Source organism: Halichoeres trimaculatus, unplaced genomic scaffold (assembly GCF_033239565.1).
Source record: "Halichoeres trimaculatus isolate MK-OKI-2021-1 unplaced genomic scaffold, fHalTri1.1 fHalTri1_scaffold_3, whole genome shotgun sequence".
Lineage (NCBI taxonomy): Eukaryota > Metazoa > Chordata > Actinopteri > Labriformes > Labridae > Halichoeres > Halichoeres trimaculatus.
In genome coordinates, this window is record NW_027437181.1 from 15,291,020 (window position 1) to 15,309,229 (window position 18,210).

The window sequence follows — 18,210 nt, forward strand, 5'->3', positions numbered from 1 at the left end:
CCGAGTTATTCCTCTGTTGCAGTCTGTGTCACTCCACAGTACACACTGTGTGGCTGTACTGACGTCTGAACTGACGAAGACTTTGTTTACGCTTGCCCCTTAAAGAAAGGAGTCGGCTCTCCAGAGAGTACTGCGCATGCGCAGTACTTTCTGGAGAGCCGACTGCACATGCGCAGTACTTTCTGGAGAGCTGACTCCTTTCTTAGAGGCACAAACGTAAACAAAGTCTTCGTCAGTTCAGAGGTCAGTACAGCCACACAGCGCTGTCTGGAGTGACACAGGCTGCAACAGAGGACTATCTCGGAGCGGACCATGATGGAATATTGGTGAAAAACAAGTGTTTGCGGACGATTAATGTATTTTTAGGAGCGGCGCTGTCTATGCCCAGATGGATCCCATTACACGGACGATTTTGGATCTAAATATCTCCCGAAACACTGCTTGGATCAGGAAAGCCTTCTGGGTGAATATTTTGTTCTACTTCATTCTATAAACAATGTAAAAATTGCATAAACCGAAATTATCCTTTAATACGAATGCCAACGTAAATGTCCCATAACAGTGGGTCTAGGGATGGGTACCCTTTACATTTGAAACGCTACAGTACCAACACCCGTAACCTTGCAATCCCTATCCATACTCATCGGTACCAATTTTCGGTACTTTTTGTGTGTTTATGTGGTAATAGATATTCATTTGTTCAATAATAAAATCTCAAAGTTCTTTTTTAATTTTTTAAAATATTTATTTCTGAATATATAAACTTGCAATGCTGTGTTCATGACCAGTATGGAAAATTGCCTACTCCTCCACTCTCTCCCAGTCACAAAGATGCATCTAGGTACCTAAACTTGGTATTTGATGTTACATGAATTGGTACTCGGTACTAAAGACAGAATTTGGTCGGTACCTATAAAAGTACTTAATTCGGTACCCATCCCTAAGTGTGTCAGCAGTAACAGTAACAATGTTTAAAAAGGACGTACACATTTTCGTATGTAAAGGCAGTACAAGGTGTTCTATTATGTTGTTTCATTTCAATGTTGTTTGATGTTTATGTTAGGATAAAGATTTATTTAATCTCTACTGTTTTATTCCTTCAGTTTTAGCTTCTAGACCTTTTATCTCAATCTACTATTTTAGTCCCTCGGTTCTCCAGTGTTTCCTCCTGGGGGTCTGCCACACCGGGAGCTGTTTTTGGCCCACTGATTGGGGCGCTGTCCCATGGATGGCTCCGGCCCTGGTGGCTAGTGAGCTCTACACCTTGGTGTGGAGCCACCTGTCTGCCTGGGCTGGGGTGGTCCCTGGGGTGGCGCCCCTTTCAGCCACGGGCCATGGCCCCTCCCGGTGTGCGCAGCCCCCAAAGGTAGCTTTTTCCTCACCTCAGATCTTGGTGCCCAGCCATGTCTCCTCATCAACAGCCTGTCTATGTGTGTGTGTGTGTGTGTGTGCGTGTGTGTGTGTGTGCGCGTGTGTGTGTGTGTGCGTGTATGTTTGTGTGTGCCGGTATGTATGTCTATGTATGTGCGTGGGTGTTACCGTGTTCAGTGGGTATATTTGTGGGGGTGGGAGGTTTGGGGTTTTAATGGTATTCCTTTGTCTTTGTTTGTTTTGTTTTTTCTGGTCTTCCCTTTTGTTTTTATCCTCTGTGAGGCACTTTGTGTTGCAGAAGCATGAAAAGTGCCATACAAATAAAATAAAGTTGAAAGTTGAAAGTACAAATGGGCCTTTATACGCTGCAAGAAACAAGAAAACACTCATAGCGTGACTTTTGATTTTTACTCTAACTGGGTGAGCAAAAATGAAGTGTATTACAACAGAAGAGTTTTCTTAAAATGTGTTTTTGATTAAATTCTATAACAATCACTATCTGTTTTCAGTAGTTAACATGAAAGCTTTTGTATAAAACAGTTTAAGCAGAGACAGGTTGGATGCATACCTATCTGTCACACAGTCAGGACAATTTCAGATTATCTTAAAGCTTCAGTCCTCGTTGATTTAATTCCTTTCTAATTCTCCATTTTCTGTCTTCCTACTGTTTGCCTACAAAATAAAGGTTCAAAAATAAAACAAGAAAAATAAAATAATAAGCTGACAGTCATGGACTCATAACCAAATGTACAGAATTCACCCAACAAAAGGAGCATTTAATACGAGACAACACGACCCAAACACCAACCAAAGGCGATTCAGGCTTAAATATGTTGTGGGTGTTTTAAGTCATGGTTCCACTTTAAAAAGCTTTTGCTGCAAACAAATAATGGGATTGATGGAAAAAAAAGTCACATTAGTGACTGTTATGACAGCCATTAATATTCTGATGAGCAAAGATTTAGCAATCAGCTTAGCAGGCTCTCACATTCATCGTTTTATGTGTGACATTTAGTCACATTTATCTGTTTTCACCACTTTATTTTAGGCTGAATTATCTCAACAAATACTGAATGGATTGTTTTAAAAATCTGTGACTGTTGCTGATAGATCCTGTTGAATGAAGGGGGCTCAAGGTTTTTTGTAAGTGTGACATTAAGTGGCACTTTAAGTACACTGATGAGTTTTCTTGTTTTTCTTGTGTCTAACGCTCTTATCCAAAACAGCTCATCAGTCAGTTTGGAGTGCCAAAATCTTACAAAATAACAAACAAAGTGCTAATTAACAAGTTCAACTAAAAGCTCAAAGGGATCTGTATTTTTTCCATTAAGCAGAAAAACACAGCAGCAAGTTTACTGTATTTACACAGGTGTTAGACATGGATATATGAGAAAGAAAAGAAACACAAAAGTTGTCATTAATACATAAAGTAATTAATGAATCTGAGTACTGACCTTATTTCCAGTCCACTTCAGTCCCTTAAAATACAAGTTCTCGTCTCCTACAGTCATTCAATTGCTGATAAGGAGTTGAAAGGTTCGGTCTTATCAAGCCCTCAGACACCAGGTGATTTCTCCTCAATGATTCAAGACAAATAAATCATCAGATAAAGCTACACTTTTTCCTCTACAATTTGCAACCTTTTTTCTCTCTTTTTTTTGCCACGTTGAGGCTGAATTCAGTGAGTAAAAATTGCATTCGAAGGTGATTGATAAAAAGTGTGGTGTTAGCCCTCAACTGTGCTCAAATTGTAAAAAGAGAGCACTCCAAAGTTCAGTTCTGAAGTTAAAACTCACCCGTGTTGAAATCAAAATTTGCCCTTTTGCACAAGTGCTGTTTGCCAAATCCTTCTGTTTTTTTTCCTGCTCTGTCTTCAGCACACTCAGACAAAATGAAACAACACTGATAGCTTGCCTGCTCAGAGGGATAAAAAACAAACAAACCTTGTCTGATTTGTACGTAGTCATAACGGTAATCAACCAAATCTTGTGTTTAATGAGCTGCTCTTTGCTGTGAACTGTTCCAAGGTTTTGTTGGGGTTTTATGGGGATTCAAGATGCAAATAAGCTGAAATTAATTGTAGCAATGTTTCGAGTACACTCAAGCCAAATTACACCCCATCACTGGGTCAAACTGATTCTCAAAGGGAAGTGTTTTGTTTTGCTATTTGTGTGTCTCAAATCAGTTACATAATGCGCTCATTTGCACAATCATTTATCACAGTGTGTGTTTCCTCTTGATGGCTCCTGCCTCCTGCAGATTAGAGGCATAAGTATCCAAGAGTACCATAGAGCCTGTCCTTACATCTCAAAGATTCACAGCTGATAATTAAGTGGTTAATTTCTTAAGTATACAGGGTTATATTAGTACAGAGTATAGAAATCGCCTCACCAGTGACCCCAAACAAAGGTGAAATCTTACAAGTGTTCTCAGTAGCAGACCTTTCTCTGTTACATCTGTTGCCATTCATTTAACAGCTTGTGTGTTCACAGCTCTTGAGTCTACTTTGCATGATCATCTCATTGGGACTTGATTTGCAAGTGGCTCTGATTTGCAAATACTTCTGATTGGCATCTCATTAGGTGCTGAAGTGCGACACAAGTGTCATCCTGTGCGCACGACCTGAGTTGTCAACATAAATCTTCAATCCTCACATTTCCTACCTCTGCTGTTCCATTTTTTAGAGCTGTTGCTCATGCATGTCATGAAGCACACGGTAAAGCTGAACAGAACACACAACATGGAGTCTGTGGGGGGAACAATTGTTACTGTAACTATAGAAGGAGCTGGGGGTCATATTTAAATAAAAATGAAGCCAAAGTTAAATGATGATCTTTAAAAACGTATTTTTTCTTTTTTAATTTATGTGTTGTAAATAAATACGGGGTGGAAGGGGAGGATTAATAGTGTGTTTGTGTGAGTGTGAGGGGGGTTGATGGTAGCTTAGTTTATGACCGCCAGAAACATCAATTACATATACCGGTGCACACTCATTCAATTGTACACATGAGTGATTGTGTGCACATCTGGATGAGCCCAGCACAGTATATTACTTCTATAAATCACTGTAGTATTGGTGCAGCTCATTAATGTGATGAAACTTACTTTAAAAGCATGTGTGCCTGTGTGCATGTGTACATGAATGGCAGACTGCCTGTGTGAATGGCAGAGAAAAAGAGGGACGGGTACCCTGAAATATGGATGAAGGCAAAAGGTGAAATTCTATTACTTTGAAGATATCACTGTCGGAGCATTTTTATGAGGATAAGAATGATGCGTCCATGCAAATGTTGATTTTCATGTTTTTCATCTACATATCACAGATGTTCCCCACCATTTCCATTTATTTGCTGCTGACCTTGACTAACTGAAGTGCAGAAAGAGCTCCTAGTTCCCCCACAACCAAATGGAAATGCATCATTGCTATTCTGGAGCCGAGACCGCGGGAAAACACAAAACAGAAATGCAGCTATTGACAAATTCATCATGCAATCTGAGCAGTACAAACTCCAGATTTCATCATCTTGCTCATCAGCAGCTCTTTCCTATGAATTATTTGTCGGCTCCTCTCCTCCTCGGCCCTGTCCTCTCCTCTTGATGTGGTAAAACCCATCAAGAATCTACAAGCAGGCTCTGTCCCTGTCTTTCAATCAAAATCAGGAGCAAGCAGCTCCTCTCCCAGTCTTCTGTCTGAATTATTTACCAGCTATTGATGTGGCGGTTGACCAGCAGTTTTTCCAGTGAATTATTCATGTCTCCTCCCCTCCTCGTCCAAAGGATTAACACTCTGAATATATCCAGATTTCATTTGTTGTGCTCTTAAATGTGCATGCCACATCATAACATTTGACTGGTATAGGAGTGAAGCTGCAAAGATGACCTTGGTATCAACCATCATTCTCTTCTCTAGAGATTCTTTACATGCTACCCCACTGAGGATGACTAACAAATTCAGTTTGTGTGATTAATTCATGTTTGTATCTAGCGAGCAATCTGCAAAGTCAGATACGTCAGGAGTTTGCAAGCAAGACTTGATTGGAGACAAATCCCCAAGCCTGCAGCTGAATAATTTTTCACCACTCATTGTGGTGTTCAGTGCACTGGAGAGCCATGTCCACTAAATAAAAAACATTCAAAGACAAATCCAGCTTAGCTGCATACCTGTAGATAACAACTTTATCTCAAATGATTGCATGTGTTTATCCATGATTAAAACCCAGCTTTAGCAACAGCAGCATAATCCCCTTTGTGTAATTGGTCATTAGATGAGTCACTTAAGTTGGAGAAAAAATGCTTCAGTGCTGCTGCACGGTTGTTGATTTGATGTTCACTGTGAGTATTTTCTCATTCCTATCCCATCTGCTCATAAAAACTTTAGAGTGGTCCAGCTGAGATTATTAGCTGCTTGGTTAAGGTCGAGCTTCATGGTTTAATGATAGAGCTGGCATTACTTTACGTATCTCAACACTCCCTGAGTTCTCTGCCTTGTTTGTGACTCAGCCCCAAACACAGCTGTGCATACTCAGGACATACATTTTTAAAAAACAGTCATGAATATATTAAAAACCACTGGCTGCTGTAGTTTTTTACCAAAAGTTAGTAGAACAGTTGTAAACAGGGGTTTCAACTTTTATGACTGCATATTAAGTCACTTTTAGAGTTTTAGCTGTAGAGTAGGGAAATATTTACCGCAGAGGGACAGAAAGTTTACATCAGTTGTAATGTGTCAACACCATCAATTGCAAGCTCTCACTGACAATTGATGGTTTCTGAAGGGTGCTATGAAGCCCAACAATGGCATTTGCCATATAGAAATTAGGGATGTGACTATTGGGGTGGTTCAATTTTGTTTGATTCTTAGGGTCCCGATTCGATTCAAAATCAATTCTCCAATAACAGATCCTCAATCCAAAAATTGATACAGTGCATAGCAAGGTTAGAATAGTTTTGGATTTGTCATCATAGTTTAGTTTTAGTTAGTTTTGACATTTCTTTCCATTACAGTTTAGTTTTAATTAGTTTTGGAGCGGGCATTCTATTTTTTATTTAGTTTTAATTTTTGCAAAAAGGCTTAGTTTTAGCTAAGTTTTAGTTTAGTTTTCTTTTGTTCAAACCTAATTAACCAGGTGCAGGATTCAAAAAGGTCAGAGAAATATTTTTTATATAAATAAATATTTTGTAATACAGTTTATTTTCCAGTTCAACATAGTGCTCCCTGCTCAGTCAATGCTGATACTAAACTATTGGCTGCTGCCTTTAACACAAGAAAATAATAAAAACTTAATATAAAAATATACACATAAATTATATAAAATAATGTTTACATGAATTAAATAAAAATAATTAAAACGTAAATTATATAAAACAATATAATATGAGCTTTAATAATTAGAAACTTGGACTCTGTAACAATTAAGTCAGACTCACATGACATTAAACTATTACAGATGCTCTGATTCATTGCTTCTCTACGTTTTGTTGCAGCACAGCGCACAGCCAGTCAGTGCAGTAAACAAGCACTTCCCAGTATGTTGCTGTGATGGTGCCATACGGCGCTGACAACTGCCGAAAACTGTCGTAAAATTGGTTGGGAAAATGTGTTGGATTAATTTAAATCCAAAATGCTATTAATATTGTCAAAAACTGTAACTAAGGACATTTTGTCTTTAATTTTGGTTTGTTTCAGTTAGTTTTGTGAACACAAGATACAGTTTTAGTTTACTTATCGTTTTTGTTTTCTTTTCTAGTTTTTATTAGTTTAAATTAACTGCAATGTATTTTAAATTTTAGTTTTCCTTTTTAGTTTCGTTTTAGTTAACTATTATAATCTTGGTGCATAGTGTGTCACTGAGGCAAATTATAGCATCAAAATATTACAATTTGTATTACGATTTTTAAATTTGCAAAAGTTATATCAACTGATTCCACTGATGTAAATGCATATATATATATATATATATATATATATATATATATATATATATATATATATATATATATATATATATGTATACACATATATATATATATATATATATGTATACACATATATATATACACATATATATGTATACACATATATATATATATATATATATATATGTATACACATATATATATACACATATATATATATATAATGTTTCCTCCGAGAGACGGGGGAAACATTAATAAAATATCGATTTTTGAAGTTCAGATTTTTGAAGGCATTGTACAGGCCATGAAGAGGAAGAGGCTGGAAGGCAAAGCTATCGACTGACCAGCTGATCTATGCCCAACCCTCACCAATGGTCACAAGCTATGACTCCTGATTGAAACATTACGAATGTGGATACAAGCAGCCAATATGAGTTTCCCTATAGGGTGGCAGGGCTCAACCTTTCCGGATTGGGCCAGAAGCCCAGACATCTGGAGGAGAGCTGTTGCTCCTTCACATCGAAAGAAATTACATGAGGAGGTTAGGGCATTTGATGAGGGTGCTTTCCTTGATGCCTCCCTCTTTTGGATGTGTCCACCTGGAAGGGGGCCTAGAGATAGACCCAGGGCTCTTTGGAAGACACATATAACCCATCTAGTCTGGGAGTGCCTTGAGATCTCAAAGGAGAGGCTGGAAAATGTCGCTTGGGAAAGGGATGTCTGTGTCAATTTGCTTAGATTGCTGCCTGTGCAACCTAAGCCCGGATAAGCAGAATAAATGGATAGATGGATAGACACCTGAGCGCAGCATTTGACACCATGGAGGCCATGAATGACCTTTGTGTTAGAAAAGACAGAGCTCCTTTGTGTGATTATGTCAGTAAGTTATCAACTGTTAACTTACTGACAGATTCTGTTGGTTAGAGGCAGCATCACTTCCTGCAAATGATGCTGTGACTCAGGTTAGCAACCTTGACAACAACACAGTAATCAGTTGGCACACAGGTTTAAATACAGATGCATGATTCACTGCTTGCTTTGTTCTGTTTGATTTTATAATGATCAGCTTAACAAAAACATCTATGCTGTAGAAAACACGTCCAAGGTTGAAGTTTTAAGTACGTTTGAATCTGACACATTATTGGAAGGAACTTGAAATCAGGATTTTTAATTTTTGGCATATATTTATTGAGACTTAAAGTAAATCAGCTGAAATCAGTAAGAAACATACCTAGACACCACTATATAGCATATGTTCATTGTCATACATGTCATCATTGTTGGTGATAACAAAATATAGAATATTACAAAGATCATCCAGGTGCATTTACTGAGTCAAAGATGGATTCATTTCAATGATTTCTTCTTTCCAAATTCACATTTCATCCTGGTTTCTTTGTCCTTTCACTCACTGACCCGCTTCGTCTGTGCTGCCGTTGCACAGGATCCTGATAAACACCCTGTCAGAGCCGCTGCCGCTGCGGTGAGGGAAGATGGAAAATGACAGAAAGTGTCTTGGGAGCAGCCTCACATCCTGACACTTTTCTCCTCTGACTAGCAAATATGATCATTGTAAGATCTCTCCCCCGCCCTCTATTTACATACCGAGAGGCGTGTTCAAAGAGAATACTCCTGAGTTTAAAAATCAACACACAGCTTGATTCATCTGCTGGATCTCTGAAGGTGTGATTCATTTTGCCACATAACACCCTGCATGTCTTTAAGAGGTGTACCCCGTACATAGTCTACACTGTACCTTCTAATTGACTTTAAATGTTAGCTATTTGTCACTCATATTTAATTCAAATGCTTTGCAGCTTTTTGGACCACTACTAGCTCTGTCTGGGCTTGGAAATGTAGACTATAATGGTTGTGTAGGCAGGATAAATATAGTAATAATGCTCTTACATTTATAAAATACAGAGTAACTCTGCCATCACCTGGTTCCATTACTACAGAAGCAGCTGAAGTACATACCTTTAGAGCTTTACGTCATGAAATAGGGTTGGCAAGAGTAGGGCATTTCAAGCATAAGATGACTGTACAATGAGAATATCTGTTTTATTCCCTGTTGTATTCTATAGGAGTAAAGGCATTGGTTAAAATTTTAATGAGGATGAAAAATAACATAGATGGGGGGAAAACACTGCCGGCAGTTTAATCACTCTAATAGGTACAATTGTGGCTCCACAGTGCTCTTGACCTTGAACCCAAAACACAAAAGAAAAAAATGATCAATTGTAACCTTAGAAAAAACCCACAATGAACAAAAAGTACTGCATACACATTAAAGCCACAGTTGTAGTGTGTGTGTGAGTGTGCGAGCATGTGTGTGTGTGGGTGCTATTCATTATTCTGACTACCTGTGGGAAGAAACTGTCTCAGAGACGGCTGGTGTGTGATTTAATGCTCCCCTAGCTTTTTCCAGATGGCAGGAGTGAGAATAGTGTGTGGGCTGGATGACTGGTGTCCTTGATGATGCTCTGGGCTTTCCTTATGCAGCGGCTAATGAAGATATCACAGAGCCGTAGGAGGTCGGTGCCAGCGCATTTTTGATGCTAGCTTCACCATGTTTTGCTGCAGCTTTCAGCTTCTTCACACAGTCAAAACTGCCAACACATATGCTGTGATGCTGCCTGTCAGGATGTATATTTCTCTGATGCAGTGATGAAAGATAAGGTGAGCCTCGGTTTCCCAGAGCAAATCTTTTAAGATGCCTCACAAACTGCGGTCTTTGTCATGTTTTCCAGAGCAAGCAGCCAGAGTTATGGAGAAGTTTATGATGTTTACAGGGTTGAGTTTAATACAATATAAAAATATGGACAGTGAAGGCTACCAAACAGGTATTAGGTGGAGATGATAAAGCCTGCAAACAACAAATAAATCCCAATTAGCGAGAGATAAGCCACCAACCAAAAGAAGCCACAGTTGATTAAGAGTCCACAGCCAGTGACTCAGTATGTTACTGGAGCATATGATGTATTGTTTACTGTCTCCAACTCAGTGCAGAATTGTTGCATGCTCATATTTGCTAATTAGTGCTGACCACAAATCACAGAGCTAAAGTTTGATGTTTGGAAACTTGGCGCATGTACTGAGACTTTGGTCCTTGAAACAAGCTGCCAGGGTTTGACTTCAACTTTTTGCTGCATCTCAGTCTTTACTCTTAGATTCCTTCTATGTCCACTGTCCAGGCTCATCAGTAAAGGAAACTAGAAACTTGCTATTTTCAAATCAAATAGCAACTGACTGGTAAAAAAAAAAAGGCACACAGGTGGTTGCCTGTATTGGCACCATGGATCGGCCCCTTTCTAACGATCCAGCTTTTGGGGGCAATTCCAGGATTGGTTCCGGTGCATCCCTAAAGGAAACAAGACCAAAAAACACTTTTAAAAAAAGTTTAAGGAGATCCTGTGATAGCGTAACATATGACACCTGGGGATCCCTGTGGATCAAAGTACTCAACCCCTGGGCATTACGAATATTTGTACTTGGTTGCAGTTGCGTCCATTAAAAAGTTTTTAAGGTGTATTCCTTTCTGAACAAAAGTTCTTAACCAAACTTGATATGTCTCACCCTTGTATGGATATTAAAGTATTTATGTAAATGTTAATTATGAAGTTATCTACCAAAATGATCATTAATATCCACTTTTATTCCAGGTTTAATAAATTATGTTCCTTTAAAGACTGTGCTGCTTTGTTTCTAAATTCAGTGGTGAAGTAGAGCCACTGAAGTCTTTTGAACTAGATTTTTTTTGTACTTAAAGGGATGGTTTGTTTTACCTTTGAAGTGGGGTTGTGCAAGGTACTTGTCTACTGTGTATTACCCTCAGAGGATTCCAAAATACCCAAACTATACCCAACTTTTGAACAAAATTCTGAATTTATGAAAAACTTATATCAACAGCTGCAACTATCTGTCTTAAAATGAGCTTAGTAACAGTACAGTGCAGTCGATTGTTTACAGCAGACGATGGACCAGCTTCAGTCACAGCTCTCCAGATAATTTTTCAATGAAGATGCCAAGCTGATAATACTACTGAGATTATGATAGAAAGAGGGGAATATAATTGCTTCCCATACAAACTCACTTTAAAAAACTGAACTTGGAACTTAGTGCTTTATTACTTTAAGACCTATGGTCATGGTTGCTGTCAGTCACATCCAGTGTTTACATAGTACATGATCTATATAGTGTTAACTATTCAACTATGTTCCTTATTTCTGCTTCTTGGTCTGCATTCAGTTTCTCCTCCTCCTTCTGTGGTAGCTGTCAGTTGTTAATGCTGATTGTTATCAACAGCAAACAGCAGGGTCGCAGCTGGTTTCCTCTGAGTGTTTTCTGCCATACATCACTTTGTAACTCCAGTGGACAGCTGATGGTGTGTTTACTTAGTGCACAGTAGGCACCATTGCTTCCAGTATGACCGCCCCCCTTTTGCATCAACTTACCACTGAACCCTTGTCATACCATTGACTTGCTGTGCTTTGGGTTCTGGAGCCTAACCCAGCAGTTATTTGGCACAATAGTTAAGAATCAACCAGCACCAAACAAAATAAGTGGAAAAGAAAATAGATTGATTGATGATTCTGAAAGAGAAAACTTAGGATGCCACAGTCCATCTGTTTTTTAGTGCACAACATGTTCCAAAGTGTTACAGTTTTGGTTTGATTTAAAGGAGCTGTGCCCTAAATAGTGAAAAGAGCTATGTAAAAATGTTGCCTCAATCACATCTTTTAAATACAGTACAGCATGCCCTGCTTTGGCTTGTTCACTTACAGTCTGGTGGATTTAATGCTGTGGTGTGGACGTCCTGTATCGACTGTGGGCTGTGGTGGGGGCCGTTGCCTTTATTACTTAATATGTACTTTATAAATCATTAACAAAACATTTTTAACTGACTAGCAACTGGGGGAAACAGAACATGGATTACTACAGAAAGTTCCTATTTAGAATCTTCTGCTGCTTAACCGACTTGTCCAGTTTCCTTTGACTGATGACTTTTAATTACAAGACTTTTAATGAACAGAAATGCAATATAATGGCTTCGAGTTTTCATTACCAGATAAGAACTGCTACAATAAATTGACAAAGCAAATTAAAACTTAAAATCCAGGACTCATTGTCTTTCACAATATTAGTTTGTGTCTGTTAAGGGCTCAGATCGTAGCAACAGGCTTGGCTGCACGTAGAGCAAAGTGTTATTGGTTGAAGAACTTATAATTTCTGGTATTAACGTTCAAAACTGTCTCCCATATGTGTTTAATTTCATTACATCTTTCCATGAAGGCAAAAATGAGCTTATAGTTTTAACTGTAAGACTTTGCAAAGAGTTTGCACTTGTTTAAAACCATTGCCTGTAGCTTTTCCTCCTCCCATCTGAAGCATTTTTAAAGACAGAAAACGAACAATTAGAAGGGATCTGTGTTCAGGGGAGTCATTCTTTGTGTGCAGTTGTGTAGCTTATAAGCCTCTGGGCAGGTTTGCTTGTTGGGAGACAGATTGGTATTATTTGGTCGACTCTTTCTCTCCACACATTGCAATAACAGCCAGAGGCCCGCCCAAGGGTGACTTCTGAGGGCAGCTTCTCACCTGGAGACGCATTGAGTAAATCACAGTGGCTGCCTCACAGCTAGGGTTGGACAAAGCCTCATGTCATTCACAGAAGTTTGCGTAATAACACTGTTAGGCCATTCAGACTGTTCCATTGTGTGTCAGAGAGCAGGAAAGCTGTTCAATGTAATCAAACACAGAGATGTTGCTCCCCTGGACTTACAGGCTGAAAGAACTGACTTACATGCTCATTGGAATTTTAACCAATTAAATGAGTCCTTAACCATGGGTCAGATGAGTTTTCTTGGAAATACCATAAAACTAAAGTTGATTAATGAATAGTTACTGTTTGATGCCACCGGCTGCTAAAACAAAAGCACAGTTTTTCTTTTATAGTTTGTGGCTTTTAGACAGGAACATGAAAAGAGAACTGATGGACTCATTTATGAGCATGAAATTATCAAGTTTTCTCTTTTTCTGCTGTGGACTTTCTTTTTTGTTTCTGTTATTGTTTTTCTAGATGCTCCTTTCATTTAATAGACACCTATGTTTTAGTCTTCTCTGAATACTCACCAGCTTTGCCTGAGGCACCCAACCCTTGTCAATATTGGAGATGTTAATCCTTAAAAACAAGCCAGGTAAATGAGGTTACATTCAAGAAAGACACATCAATTACCTGAAAGAAGGGGGTTTTAATTTATTCAACTATGCTCACAAATAAGTAGAACAAGGTTTGCTGTTTGCTGCAGATTTGTCATGCCACTGACTGAAATGGTAGGGGTGTAATGTTTTGGGGGTCAACAGGGAACATTAGACATTCATAAGCTCATGGTCCTAAATGAGAAAATGTTTTTGATAATCCTGCTGGTTTAGTAAACTGTCTTCTGATTCCCATCATGCATCATAGTATCCACAAAATTAAGTTTTGATTTATACCTAAGTCTGAAGCAACTAAAATAAGTTTCAGTATTTCCTCCTCCTCACACCTACACATGAAAACTTTGGACACTCATCTTAATCTTTCACCTGCTTGCCCACCAGAGTGAGTCTTGGCTCACATGCAGACTAATTATTGCAAGATGCTGTTTCCTCCGTACATGAGGTTATAAGTTGACAGCCTTTGAACTGTGAACATACCAGGCCCTTGAGCACTGCTCTACCTCCTAGATTGTGAAACCCATCGTTCACAATCAGTTAAACTCACAGACCAGACTAATCCCTGACACCACAGACAAATTGTTCTTCATAATTGGTCATAAGATTGGTCAGGTTTCTTCATTGATGAAAAAAAGAAATCATGCTAATTACACACATGGCTGATTGTGCCCAATCTCTTCATTCTCTGTCTCCTGACCTGTCAGCTTTGAGGAGGAGGGAGTCCAGACAGGCTCATTACCAGCACAGATACATGTCCCAGCTCGGCCATGGCAGAAACCCTGGCTCTCCTGCTCCCCTGCACTGAACCACAACAGTAACTAATTAGCATAGACACTACCTTTCTGATCAACTCACTGCAGCCTCTCTTGTTTCTAATGACGCACCATGAATCTAAATGAGCCAATTAGCTTATGCATTTCCCCTGGTATCCTCTTCACAAAGTCTTTGATTGAGATTCTGCAGCACAGCAGTATGGCAGAAAGTTTAGCTGCAGGCCACTGCAGCCTGGAGGGGTCTGGTATCTTATATCATGCACACATTTTGTTGTAGTTTGTGTAGTGTTGCAGGCATCCTTGTATGGCTGCTGATTCTCACTGTCATTTAATATGAATAAAATATACTTTTTTTTCATATATATATGAAATATATATTTGAATAGCCAAAATAACAATGTTCAGATTTTGTAACTAACAAATATGTTTGCTTTAGTTTTAAAAGGGATTGCTATTAAAAATGCATCTAAAATGTCCAGCTGTGGCTAAAGTGTGTGCAAATATTGGTCTTAGGGATTTCATTTGCAGTTCAATCATCTACAGATACAAAGTTTTGTAAAAGTTGGACGACTGAAGCTCATCAGCAGCAACCTAAGCAGGTTATTTTCTGCATTTTCACCCTGTTTTTCCCTGAGAGTATATTCTGTGCTGTCCTTGCCAGTAGAGGACCATGTTCACTGTATCCTGCAGAGAATATTGAATGTGAATATGATATACATATATTGCAGACATAGTGCTCCCGGCAGCAATAAATCCAGCATGCCTGAGAGCTGGTGCATTAAGTCAGAATTCAAACTAGTTTTGACCAAGTGACTACTGTCGAAAAAAAAGGGAATGATTTCTAACTGAAAGTATTTGTTTTTGAAACAGCTGTTGCAGGGGAAGTCCATTCCTAAACTGGGGTCTCTAGACCAGATCGAAACAGGAAGTGGAGACACAGAGGGGCGTTACAGCGGTGACTGCGATGATGAAGATGGCTGTGTTGGTTCAGGCGGTGGCGAGAACAGGAGAAAAGTCTCAAGAGTCTCCAAACGTAAGTTTCATCTTTTTATAATTCCATTAATGGATTAACTAATTAACATAATAACCCAGGACTCATTTCACAAACCCTCATTTTAACCTCTAAGGAGTTAAGTGGCAGTCCCAAAAGATTTGAGTGAGATTGGGAAGTTTTAGTCTATTTAATGTTTCGAACTTCAGTCTTTTTTTGTTTGTTTTCATATTAGATTATTTTTTTCTCCTTATATTTGCAGTAGTTGGATTTCTACAGAGGTTTTTGTGTATGCCAACCTGGCGGCTATAGACTAAAAGTTAAACGTTTCTAGATCAGGTACAGCATCTCATCTCTTTGTTCATGGGTTTGTATGATATGGGTAGTACACCTTCCACCATAGGATTTTAAATGATCACCACAAACAGCAAAACAACAATAAAAAATACTTAGTACTGTATGTAAGAGTTTGAAGGTTAAATTTAATCTTTTTCTGTTTCACACTCATCTAGCGTTTAAAGCGGCAAAATTTGAAAAAGAAATTTTCCAGTTTTTGATCAGTTGAGTCATCTCAAGGTGCAATTGCATAATAATTTTAATAAGACTTGCTCCAGTCTACATTTTATGACAGCGGTAATAATAGTCATTAAAGATAATAGTTGCTATGGGGACATTATTACAATCAAGGTCGTTACTTTAAAAATTATTGCTCCCATGAGGACCAGTAACCCCTGATGAGTCACAGCAGTGGAGCTCTCCTCATTTTGCTACCTTTCACACTTTCCTCTCAGCACACGTATTCTTTCTCTCCTCTCCATCAAACATGCTAACAACCTGATTAATCACCTGTCTCATTTTGCCTATGGTGACGGCAAGGGGGGGGGTCATCCAAACAAGCCGTTCTGTCCGCGTAAATGTTTCCTTTACTGCTCGTCAGTCTGTCTCCAGGCTTTGGCAGCTCCCACTCAGGGAAGCTGCGTAACAATCGCTCATCTAAGGCTGTAGGGAGGCTCTGACATTTACCACCCATTACAGCAGGACCGCCCTTTTCCTGTCACAGGCCGGCTCAGCCTGCCTCCCATATTTATGACCCACTGTCAGCTCTGACCTCTGTTCAGCCCCTGCCGCCTGACCCTCTCACAAATACTGAGGATCTCCCACCAGAACCAGACCTCAATGTAGTTTTTCATTTTTTTTAAATATATTTGCATGTATCTCTCCCAAGTGATACTTTCAAAATGGCTCTTGTGTGTTGGTCTTTTATCTTCTTTTTTCATCATTGTTTAATTGATATAGCAGCAAAGGATTTTTCAAGTATATAGCAGGAGCCAGAAAAATATGTTTAATCCCCCCCTAAAACAGATATTAAGCAGATAAAAAGTGCAGAAAAGACTTATCACAAGTACTTATCAATTTTAAATCTTTCAAATAAACACAAAGAAGCCCTTAATTCAAACCAAAGCCGAATTCAACTCACATACTCTTGTTGTGGATGTTTTTTTCTCTCAAAATATGTCTCAAAAGAAGTCCATCTGTTTTTTTCTCAAGCTCTGGTTTGAGTCATTTTCTGTTTACCTGAGGGCACAATTTAAATAGAAAGTAAAATATCTGAGGTTATAACCAAAACACCTCTTCAGCTTGCAGGAGTGACAGAGGTCACAGATAAACAAGCATCCCACCGCTCTCTGAATCATTCTCCAGCGTCATTGTTTGTAACTGTTTTGGGTGTATAACACTTTCAAACACTTACTGGTGTCGTATCACCAGTCCTACGAGACTGTTAGTCATGAATGAATGCTTGGTACTTGGTTTTTACACCAGACCTTTTCTGCCTTTATAGCTAAGAGACAGAATTTTAAAAGTCCTTGTTTGAACCTTAGCACTAAGTAGGGTTGTCATAGTGCACTGTTACTGAGGCACAAAACTATGAATAGCTTCAAGGAGACTAAAAATGACAACATCAATCTTTAGATGTATATTTAAAGTGTGTGGTGTTACCTCCCTCTTTGTGATCGTTGACTACACTTAAAACTTGCATGGCCTTCCCTCACACACTACAGGTGTAGGTGTTGTATATGGTGGGTATCCTGAGATGCTGGACCACGCAGCATGACACAGCAGAATGCTTCATGTTTGAAATACTCCATGCAGAAAGTACACAATACGTTGGCTTTTGATATGCAAATTATGAATCCTTTGAATTATTTTAGGGATTTGATGTGCCACACGGATGAGGGTGACAATGAAAAGTTGTTGATACTGACTCAAGTAAAAGGAAGGCTCAGCATTACCACCAACTGTCTTTAAATGAAAGTACTGACGAGATAGAAAAAGCAGATGAATTGATTTACTACAGCACTCAGATTGCTGTGCAGAGAGATGGTTTGCAATGTCTTGGCTACACTGTGATTGTCACATTTCTGATCTGACAAGCAAGTGATGCAAATCTGCTTCAGCATTATAGAGCTGTCACCAAATGCTTTGACAGTCAGCACATTAGCTTGGTCCACCGTGGGTGGAAAAATGCATGTATCCACTGCTAAAGAGCAGCCAAATTTTGGAAGATTTACTTTATTTAACTGTTGCACCACAAATGATGAATTGGCCACCATGGGGCTAAAACACAGCAGTGGAGATACACAATTAATGAACAATGTATTTTCTTTCAAGTGCAGGACCAAGGACAAATACAACCACAAGCCTGGGCAAAGTTCCATGAAGGCGAGATATAAACAAAGTGCTGACAGTATCTCACTACAGTATGTGCTCAACAAACAGCCCAACAAAGCTTTAAATGTTTTCAATTTTATCCTCGTAATACTCAGGCCTAAATGACTTCACAGAGAGTGAGATGCGCCCAAAAAGCAAAGTCAGGAATTTTTTGACAAGGTCAGTATCTTTGTGTTGGCTCATTCAGTAACAGCCCTGAAACTGTATAGAAATTAC

The 18,210-nt window shown here is 38.9% G+C and overlaps 1 protein-coding gene across 1 annotated transcript in view; it reads left to right on the plus strand.

The window, feature by feature from the left end:
• gpc5a (glypican 5a) overlaps positions 1–18,210 on the plus strand; it is a 131,505-nt gene that overhangs the window by 69,905 nt on the left and 43,390 nt on the right. The window contains exon 8 of the mRNA XM_074667099.1: positions 15,144–15,306. Within this exon, the coding sequence (XP_074523200.1) occupies positions 15,144–15,306 (163 nt within the window). The remainder of the gene's footprint in view (positions 1–15,143; positions 15,307–18,210) is intronic.